At 36.5% G+C, this 11,507-nt stretch overlaps 1 protein-coding gene across 3 annotated transcripts in view; it reads right to left on the bottom strand.

The window, feature by feature from the left end:
- arid4b (AT-rich interaction domain 4B) overlaps positions 1–11,507 on the bottom strand; it is an 87,633-nt gene that overhangs the window by 4,253 nt on the left and 71,873 nt on the right. For all 3 annotated transcript variants that reach the window (XM_089116729.1, XM_089116730.1, XM_089116731.1), the window contains 6 exons: positions 7,766–7,850; positions 6,759–6,963; positions 4,202–5,347; positions 2,585–2,695; positions 1,083–1,235; positions 851–997 (listed from right to left, as the gene is read on the bottom strand). In XM_089116729.1, the coding sequence (XP_088972855.1) occupies positions 851–997; positions 1,083–1,235; positions 2,585–2,695; positions 4,202–5,347; positions 6,759–6,963; positions 7,766–7,850 (1,847 nt within the window). The remainder of the gene's footprint in view (positions 1–850; positions 998–1,082; positions 1,236–2,584; positions 2,696–4,201; positions 5,348–6,758; positions 6,964–7,765; positions 7,851–11,507) is intronic.

Here is an 11,507-nt window from a genome sequence, read left to right as displayed (position 1 = left end):
TCATTTATATATTAAATATTTATATTTATAATTTTATTTATAATATAAATTATATATAATCTATATACAGTATATACATGAAAATATTTCTTAAATAAATACAAGCATGTGTGTGTATATATATATATATATATATATATATATATTCAAAATAATTATACACAGTGCACCCACATATATTATGTAAACACAAACTTTTATTTTGGATGTGATTAATCGCCTGACAGCCCTAATATATATATAAGTTATATATAAGTTTTTTATAAATATGTTGAAGTGCTTAAATTACTAAAATAATAATAATAATAATATTATATTTAGTATTATATATATAATAATATATTATATATAATAATATAATAATATTATTATTAAATTACTAAAACTATTTTTTGCAGTTACTCTTGTTTTTGTAATTCATAATCATCTCAAATAAAGACTTGAATCACTATTTTTATTTATTTAAACTAAAACTGAAATAATAATAATAAAAAAACAAAAGCTCATAGCAGCATTACTAAAACCTAAACTATTTAAAATATTCTAAGCAGTTAAAGTAAATATGAAATTTAAAAAATGTATTATAATAACAAGGTAAATATGAAAAACTTGTTTCATATATTATTTTATTATATAATATATTATTATATTACATATATAATATAAAAAAGTTGCCATGTTCATGTTCTGAAATTACTAAAACTAACAACTTATAACTAAATAACAAATAATTAAAGCACAATGACTAAAAATATTTCTAAATTAATTATGATATAAAATAAACAGCTAAGCAAACATATGAATAAATAGTATAACGTATATAAATAATTCCCCAAAGCGCAGCACTCACTCTCTCTCTCCTTCTTCTTCATGCGCTTGCGTCTCCGGTCGATGGAGGCCACCTCAGACTTCAGCGAGAGGTAGTGATTCCTGATGTCCTGCAGTTTCTCCTGAAGGAAAGCGATCCGCTCGAGACTGCTCATCTTCTCCAGGTCCGCTGGATCAACAGGGGCGAGAGGGAACCCATGTCAGACATCGGTTCCTCATCAGACGGGTTAAGACTGAGGAATCGTGGCACTTACACATCTGGAAGGTCCACCTGGTCCTGGCGTGATGTTCCCGGCTGTGGGAATGCTCCGGCTCTCCGTGTTTCTGGTACCGGTGGCCTGAGGGGGGCGTCCGGCTCGAGCTCTTGCTCTCGCTGATACACTGGTCCTCGCTGTCACTGCTGTGGGCTGCACACACACACACACACACAGCGTTACTTGATTGGCCTCGCATGCATACATCAAATTATATTTGCATTCATAAATGGCATAAAAAATGCTTGAGTTTGATTTAAAATAATCAATAATCAAGTCCGTGTGAAAGCAGAGACCCAAACTAGGATTTGTGCTAATAATTTAGTAATTAAAATAAATAATTAAAACTTTAATATTATGAAATATATAAAATAATAAAAAAATATATTTTTTATAACATATAAAATAATTAAATATTATATATAGAATAATATTATTTATGAATTTAAAAATAAAAAAAAATAATAAGAAAAAAATTTAATAATACTTTAAAATAAATTATATTTTATTTTATTTTATTATTATTTTTTTTTACATTATTGAAATACTAAGTTAAAACCTTAATCGGACCTTGTACCAGTGAAAATAAATACGTTTAATGATTTTCATGAAAATACTTTAAAAAAAATTTAAAAAAATAATAATTTTAAAACTAATTTACTTTAGTTTAAATAAAAAGACAATTTAAACTAAAATAAAAACAAGATAATTTTTTTTATTTGTAGTAAAATTATTGGAATATTAATTTCAAATTAATGTCTAAATATCAAGGTCAAACTGAAAGGTCCTTCAGTTTACAGTACCCAACCAGACCTTTAATAAAAACAAAACCAAAAAACACCACACTAACATTTTTTAAATATTATTTGTTGTTGAATGATAGAAATATTATATATCTTTATTTTGATTTCATATTCAAGTCAATAGTAAATCTAGGTCAATCTCAAAAGTCTTCAGTTTTCAGTCAGACCTTCAATCAATGCAGTGAAAGTGAAGAAAAAACTCTGCAGAAATATATTACTATTGTATAAAAAATCTTCAAAATAACAGTAATAAAAAAAATTTAATATTATATTACAATAATCGAACCAAGAAAAACTGTGTTTAGAATTAATTTGAGGTTCACGGACAGTGTGAATGCAAAGAAATAGACTCTTTATTTCGATGGTTCGTTCATTCTGTTCCTCTTCACGTCAACTTTTAGTAGAAATGAAGTGTTTGAGTTTGCTTCTTTTAAAGAGGACTAGGGTGTAAAAACAAACTAATGTATTGGCAGAAGAGTGTTAGCAAGCCATAACTTCATTTGGAGACAGAGTAATCTCTTAAATCGAGTTACTGAAGTCACCGAAGCTTTTCATTACCAGACGATGCCACAGCGTCTCAATGACAAACACACTCGAGGAACGAGACGCAGAGACACTCGAGCACGTTCACATCCCTATAGGAACAAAGCTTAGCATGGCTCCGCTGACCTCTCTAAAACACACGCCGATTCCTCTAACCTGGTTTGCGGTTCTTCTTGGGATGTAAGCTCAGGCTTTTATGACTCCGCTTGTGTTTCTTCGACGCTCCGCCGCCTTGAGACTCTTTGTGCCGCTTCTGACCGGATGAGGCTGAGAGACGGGAGAGAAACAATTATAAATGCATTTCCTGGAATGAACAACTAGTCAAGATTTAAAGTTATTTATCTTTACACAGCATTCATGTGTGAGATGCAAAATCCAGTGATCTTCCCAGTGATTGAAACCCAGTGATCTTCCTCTCTTTCGAACCAGTTTGACAAATTAATCACATTTTAGAAATATCTTTTTAAAACAAATATTGAATTATTGGTAACACTTTCAATAAGACCCCATCAGTTAAAGCCTTAACTAACATTATCAAACGATACGCAATATATGCTACTGATCTGTTAACATTAATTCATAACATAATGTTAGTTACGGTCAATTAAGGAATAATAACAGATGCAACATTTGCTTGGTAAATATTGTATTATTATTGAAATTAACATTAAATTAGACAAATAAATGCTTTATTCTGTTAATTGTTTTTCATTGATAACAAATATAGTTAACTTACGTTAACAAATCTAAGTGTTACTGAAGTATTTTAGAACTAATGTAATAGAAAATAGTTTTATAATATAAAATAAAATACAAAATAATAATCTGTTTATAAGCACGACAGTTCAAAGGTTTGGGGGCGAAAAATTAAGATTTTTTAAAATGTATATCATCTGCTTTTAATATTATTATATATTAACATTAATATTTTTTTTTTATGTGAAAGTGTAATTTATTCCTGTGATAAAAGCTCCAAATTGCTCCAAATTAGTGTCACATGATCCTTCAGAAATCACTCTAATATGATGATTTGATGCTCAAGAAACATTTATGATTATTATCAATGTTGAAAACCGTGAGATTTTATTTTATAGCATTTATTTGAAATATAACATTATAAATGTCTTTACGGTCACTTTTAATCATTTTAATGCATCTTTGCTCAGTAAAAGTACGTATTTCTTTTTAAAAACAATCGTACTGACCTCAGACTTTTGAACGGTAGTGTATTTATTATTCACGTATATTCATATTTATAGGGGCTACACTCTTAGCCCTTAAACCGTACAAATATTATATACCACCGTCTTTGATAAAGTTTTGTCTGTCCATTTATGGTGTTTTTATTTATTTTGGAGGTATTTTTGAATTTATTTACTTCAAAAAGTACCATATTTTCTATGTAAATTATGCTTATTTTTATGTTTTATTTTCACCTGCTATACCCAATGTTTAGATCTATGTGGATAATTATGCAAATTAGCACATATGTAATTAGATTATGCAACATTTGTCCATGTTAACAAACAATTGCAAAAAAACTTGCAATACATTTTTTGTTCGTCTTGATGTAAGTAATCAACTTACTTGATTATCATTTTCATGATGATATCTAAAGGTAAAAAGTTTTACCCTATTCACGTGAGAGAAATAATGACCCCCATTTTGGCTTAAAATGACTGGACTGTTAATAACAGAACGAAGCGGCGCAAGAAAGAGAATTGAATGCATCCATGAACTTCTAAGGATCATGGTTCTGGTTTGTCCACACACCTTTGGCTTTCTGCTCGCTCTCCTGCTGGCTGCTGTTGCTGAGCGTCAGGCTGCAGTTGCTGTTACTGTTGCAGGACAGGTTTCCGTCGAAGGCCTTGGACGGGGATCCCGCCTCCTCTTCCCGATGGATCTCCGGGATCTCTCCTCCTAAACTCTCCACCTCCACCGTGCTGCTGTCGGACTCGCTGCGTCCCCCGGCCCGCTCCTCCACCAGGGGTCCTTCGGGCAGAGAGGCGTGTTGAGGACTGGCGGGCAGCGAAGGCGCGCGGATCTCGGGCAGAACCTCGGCGGGACCTTCGGCTACGGCCGGAGACTCGGGAGACGTCGGAGGCGTGTTGAGGACCGAGTTGGTGCCGCTGCTGGGATTCTCCTGCAGCTTCTCCTCTGCGATCTCCTCTTCGTCGTTGTCCCGGGCCGGTTCGGTGCTCGGCTCGTCTGGAACGGCTCCCGCGGGAGGAGGAGGAGAGTTCGCCGCCTCCGTGTCCGAGTCCGAGAACAGATCTTTTAAAATCTTCTTGGGCCATTGAACTTGGATGCTGGACCAAACGTCCTTCTGGCCTTTGGTACGAGAGCTGGGCGACCGGTCATCGATCCCAGTGGATGTTTTGGCTCTTTTCTCTGGGATTTCCCAGAATCCTGAGCAACCGCTTTTATTCTTCTCCTTGACGCCATTGTATTTCTTCGAGGTTTTCGGATGCCCTTTTGGTATTTCCTTGGGCTGAAGTTCAGCTGCTTCGTCTTCAGAACTGCTTTCTCCTCGATCCTCCGACGGGCCTCGTTCTTCCAACTTTTTCGGCGAACTACTTGGTAGCCAATCGCTGCCTCGACTGCTTCTAGTTTTGCCCTTCGTCGGGCTTTTCAAGTCTGCTTTTTTTCTTCTTCCGCCGGATCCTTCGGCGTCCACCTCAAACTGGCTCTTCCTCTTGCCCGATTCTGGGCTTTCTTGGACGGCGGGTTCCTCGTCGACGACTGCGGGAGCTTTGAAGCCTTCAGACGGGCTTCCGGTTTCCCAGTGCTGTGGCGTGAGCGAGCGCTCTGGAGGACCTCCTTTCCGAAGACTCGCTCGTCCTCCTGGATGATCCTCTTCGTCGTGATCGGCGTCATCATCTTCTTCTCGTTCACTGTCGTCTGTGGAGCTTTCCGAGCCTAGGGGAAACAGAGGTCATACTCGAAAAAAGCTTTCCTGAATCCTGAAGGAGTGTATTTGGTAGGGCTGGGTAATGAATATCGATTTCTCGATATTAATCGATTCTCATTTTTACGAACCGATATCGATTCTTAAATCTCAAGAATCGATTAGTCATCCTGTTTCATTTGAATGAATGGATCATTGTATCGCGGCTGCGCGCATCCAAAAAAAAATTCGCAATAATCTTTGTCCTTTGTTACTATTGATATGAAACAAAGTCTCAATTTTCAAATTACGTCCATTTTCTTTAGAAATTCAAAAACATAAATAGCGTTTTGTCGCTGTGGCGTGAGATCGCTCTGGAGAAGCAGCAGCGCTGATCTCTCTTCCGGCTTAATAATACCAGTCACAGCGCCAAATAAACATGAATGAGCATCTGAAAGTGTGTTAAAGATCGAGTACAACTTATCCAAATCCGTATCGTGTCACATTGATTCACAATCAGCGTTTCAACCGTGGAAAGACGTCAGTTAAACAGCTTGTAATCAATGTCATCGTCATATTTACCTCAGAAAACCCACATCAACTCGTTAGTCAGCTAGAAAAAATACTAAATATATACACCATATTACATATGCATTATAATCTTAATGTTCTTCAATATTTAATGCATATTTTATTAAATCTGCCAAGTTTTTATGACAGTCACCATTTAAATGTTTATATTTCATATAATCTTCTTATTATAAAACTAAATAAAAATGTCATTTAAGTGTTTGTATAGCTACAAAACAGTTCATTAATACCTTCATATTAGGCTAATGAAGTCTATAGGCTACAACTAGACTCCCATAGTTTACAGCATTAGTTCAGAGATTTGATTTCCTTGAGAAAAATGGCCATTTATTGTAAACAGATATCCAAAATAATCGATAATGAATCTAATCGTAATTGAATCGAATTGCAAGCTTGTGAATCGAAATCGAATCGAATTGTGAAATTTGTCTCAATACCCAGCCCTAGTATTTGGCACAGGAATATAATACTCCATCGTAAGTCCAACTAGGCTTTTGAAACTTTAGCCGAGAATCCATAAGTCAGAATGCATGAAATAGCATTGGACACTGGTGAAGTGTGCAATTTCTCAGACACTAGTTGCACAAAAGTGAATTGGAAGAACAATGACTTTTTCCAAATATGTTTTCCAAACACTCCATTACTATTCCACACAGATGTCAGGCTGCTAAATCAATCAGATCAATGTTTTTGAAGTCACACAAAATCACTGTGCGTCACCCGTCAGGACCAATGATTCACTGACACTGAGTTTTTACTATAGAAAAATTGCACACTTTACTTTATAAAAAAAAAAATATATATATATACATATATATATAAGGCTCATAATTACAGTGAATGTAAAGGTACCTGGGAGGCCGTTGAGAATAGATGTGATCTCGATGGGGTTGACGGGCGTCAGCTGGTTTAGTTCGTCACCACAATCCTCCATCTTGGAGAAGACATCACTGCCAGAGTTCGGTTTCGACAGCCGACTGATGCGATTTCTAGGTAAAGGGAAGTCCTCTCTGTCCGTCAGTCTCTCTATTCGGTCTCTTTCTCGCTCTACTTTATTCTGTCATTAAACAAAGAGAGCAAATTAAGATTGTAGCCCCTATAAATATGAATATACATGAGCAACACACTGCCGTTGAAGAAATTCATGCTTTTATTCAGCAAGGACATTTATAATGTTACAAAAGATTGTATTTCAAAATAAATGCTGTTCTAATAATCCCAGTTTCCACAAAAATCTGATTTATATATTAGAATTAGGTCTGTGCAAAAATTAATTGCGATTAAACGCATCCAAAATAAAAGTCTGTGTTTACATAATATATTTGTGTGTGCTGTATATAATTATTTTGTATATATAAATACACACACATGCATGTATATATTTAAGAAAATGTGTTATTCATATAAGAAATATTTATATTTATATAATATAGATTATGTATTTATACAGAATTTAAGCACAAATAATTCTTAAATATATACATGCATGCATAGGTATTTATATATACAAAATAATTATATCCAGCACACACAGATATATTATGTAAACACAGACTTTTATTTTGAATGTGATTAACCGCAATTAATTTTTGCACAGCCCTATTTAGAATGATTTCAGAAAGATCATGTGACACTGAAGACTGGAGTAATGATGCTGAAAATTCAGCTTTAATCACAAGTCTTAGGAAACACACACATATTGCAATAGAAAAACCTTTTTTTGAATTGTAATATTTCACAACATTACTGTTTTTTTTTATTATATTTAGCGTCATTGAGCACACAACAGTAGAGTGTTCAACTCGCATGACTTGATTTCATTAGAGAAAAAAAAAATCAGAAAATCTTCTTGACTGTACCTTTATTTTTTTGCGGTGCTTTATTTTAGAGACGTTCTTATTGGCTGGTCTGACGATCTTATCGGCTTTGACCCACTCGTCATACCTGTTAAGAGAAACAGTTGGTCAACATTTACTAATACGCCTCCAAAACTGATAAAACTCTGCGTCTTGTTGCAATAATGATGTGCAAAGTCCAAATAATGAGAAATTACATTGTACAAGTCACACAATTCCAATATATATAGTCACTATTAATGCTACGTTCACACCGGACGCGAATAGCGCGTCAAATTCGCGTTTAGTTTGACGCTTGACCACTTTGTGTTAATTCGCGCGTCAAGAGCGAAACTGACGCGGGTAAAATAAAAAGTTTGAAGCGAAATTTACGCGCGTCAAAACCGAAACCCGTTGACGGCCATCTTTGTTTATGTTGATCGAGCATTCATCGAGAGAGTCACCGCTCTGTATTTGCTCTGGAGAGCTAGAACAGCGGCGTGGCGATCATCGTCGTCGTATTTGTGTCCACCGGACCCGTTTGGCGAGTTTCACCATTTGCTTGCTCCAGGAGCTAAGCTTGGATAACGGCCGCTGTCAGCAGTACTTCCGCCTGTCCCGCGCCCAGTTTGATGACCTGTTGTCCCGCATCGGAGCGAGGATCACCCTCGCCCTCATCCACCTAATCAAGCTGTCATTTGATTTGATTTGATTTATTGGTTTATTTAAAAGGGGACAGTGCAATTTCATAAAACGCATGAACAAACATGGTTATAAAAGCCAGAATTAGCCAAAAGGCTTTTTTTCATCTGTAGTCCAGGGGATAGAATTTATTTATTTTTGAATTTATTTATTAATAGAATTTATTTTTGTTTTGATGATAAATAGAGCCAGCTTCCAAAAGTTATTAACTTGTCCTGTGATTTTTTTTTCTCTCTCACGTCCAGACACGAACTTATACACATATGTTGATTACATAATACTATTTCATATAATCTAGATATGGAATGAATAACATTCAATACAAAATGAACATGTCTCGTATATAGAAATAATGTTTTTTTAAGTGATAAAATATTTGCTTTGTTGTGCATTAGAACCACATCATATTACAAAATAATTTATTGAAGCATCCAGACACTTCACCACGTGAGCAAGCAGGCTCCTGATTGGTTAACGCGGCGCGAATTCACACCAACGTTCCGATTTTTCAACTCGGACGGCAGACGCGAATTCGCTAAACTAAATCATTTATATGTAACGCTCTTAACGCGCCAGCCGCTCAATTCGCGCGAACTTGACGCGCGAATGAGGCGTATTCGCATCTTCCGCGCCGTAAATTTTTTATGTGCGTAACGCGTCTTTGCATTGACTTAACATTGAAATCATTCGCGCCTGACGCGCTATTCGCGTCCGGTGTGAACGTAGCATTAAGAGAATAAACACACAGTATGAATAAAACATTAGCTGCATTTACATGGACCCCAATAATCCGCTTGCAATCAAACTAGTAGCACAGTCTGGAAAAGAAAAATCACATTTAGCGACGTCAAACAAAATGAAATTCAATTTAAGCCGTTTCTAATCCGATGGAGAGGACATGTAAACACTTGATCAGATTGAAAACCGAACCTGAAACAAACAGTGTCCATGTAAATGGCCATGATGTTCAGAAGGTCCTGCTCTGTTTTGGTCAGCAGCAAGAAATCAGCTTCAAGTCTCAGTGCTTGTACAAATCAGAAATATCCACACAACAAAACTTGATAATTGATCTCCAACCTAGTCTCATGGGTCATTCACACCGACAACAATTTGCAAGGGCAAAACACCCAGAAATCATTCACTTTCAATGAGAGCTTGAAGGAAAAACCTCCAGAAGTGAGCAAAGATGGCAAAATGGGTTTCATATGGCGGTGTCACATAAAAATACAGAAAAGCAACCAAAAGGTATGTAAAGTGCCAAATATTAAAATCAACCGAACCAACGTTCTTCCTCGGCCTGAAAGACGATAGTAAGGGGCTGCTTTCGTAACCAGATCCAAGATGCATTTTGGTCAATCGAATCACAAGTAGACGAGAGACACATTCACGTTTACACCCGCCCTTTTTCTCCACTTTCAAACACTTCTGTCCTGATTTCTTCCAGGGGAGGCGGGTAAATGTATGGGTTTCTATCAGATCTATTTACACACCAGAGAAAACAGAAAAACACAAGGAGAACATCAGCTTTGGTTTCTGCACTGACAGCCGCAAGTTCATGTTCAATGTGTACGCATTAGATCAGTAGTCAGAGATGAGGTGCCTGTTCGATCACATGAGCGTTTACACTACGAAAGCAATCCGGTCGAATGTGTTTCCAACTACCCAGTGGAAGTGTGTGAAAGTGGAGTTTTAGACCCCGTTTACACCTGTATTTAGCGTCGTCCACTTGCGATCCGATCGACCAAAGCGCATCCTAATTACAGGTGTAAACGGCCTCACACACACACACACACACACAACAGATTGCACACAGTCCAAAAGCACGGTGTTCACAAAGTATCAGCTTCACATTACAAGCACTAATTGCTAAAACTACCCAAGTTTCCCAGATTAGTGCATCAAATGTTTCAAAGTTTTGAGGCACTAATTAGTAAAATAGATATCCATTAATTACAGCAGTGAAATAACCTTTGCATGGGCAGAAATCTGGATCACACATTTAATACTAATTTGCATCCACTGCATTGCGATTTAAACAAATTTCCACATGTTAAAACAACAAAAAAAGCAATGTCACTTGACGTGTCCATCGAACTGCAATAGAGCGTTGGCCGTACGTTCACCTCACCCTGGTTCCCTCGACAAAACAGATTTTTCCATTGGGTTTTGGATTATAAGCACAGTGACTAATAAAAGTTACACATTTTGTTCATCATGATAATCTTCACAAATGAGGTCTAAATACAATCTGCAAAAATAAAAAGCTATGAACAAACTTCACCACAGACGGACGACTTCAACCTCACAACCATTAGGCTTCGCCAACTCCTTAAGTCCTTCCTTAAAAACATTTCCCCTTAAAGTTTGAGCTTAAAACACAAGTAGTGCAGCCTTTTAAAGGATTAGTTCACTTTTGAAAAAACTTTTGCTGATAATTTACTCGCCCCCATGTCATCTAAGATGTCCATGTCTTTCTTTCCTCAGTCGAAAAGAAATGAAGGTTTTTGATGAAAACATTCCAGGATTTTTCTCCATATAATGGACTTCAATGGGAACCAGACGGTCCGAGGTCCAAAAGACAGTTAATAACAGTTTCAGATGCAGCTTTGTAACGTCACGTAATACGTAATTACGTTCAAAAGGTCACGGGCGACGTAGCCGGAAGTACAGAATCAAAATCGTCCGACACCGTTGTTTTACCTTTTAATTCCTTTTTTTGTAAACGGCGTTTGAGTTAGTTTGCACGTTCAACCTATGCGTTCAACTTGTAAACACTGACCCTGTACTTACGGCTACGTCGCCCGTGACCTTTTGAACGTAATTACGTATTACGTGACGTTACAAACGCGCCTCACAGAATAGAGCAAGGCTGGCATTTGTCCTTAGAAAAGTTACATTTTTGGGATAAGTTGTGAAATAACCGATCGTTTCGCACGATGAGACCCTTATTCATCGTCTGGTGTCGTTTAAAGACATTTGAAGCTGCATCTGAAACTGTTATTAACTGTCTTTTGGACCTTGAACCGTTTGGACCCCATTGAAGTCCATTATATGGAGAAAATCC

Source organism: Pimephales promelas, chromosome 11 (assembly GCF_988280905.1).
Source record: "Pimephales promelas chromosome 11, fPimPro1.hap1.1, whole genome shotgun sequence".
Classification (NCBI taxonomy): domain Eukaryota; kingdom Metazoa; phylum Chordata; class Actinopteri; order Cypriniformes; family Leuciscidae; genus Pimephales; species Pimephales promelas.
The sequence above is the reverse complement of the archived record's forward strand: the minus strand, read 5'-3'. Positions and strand labels throughout refer to the sequence as shown.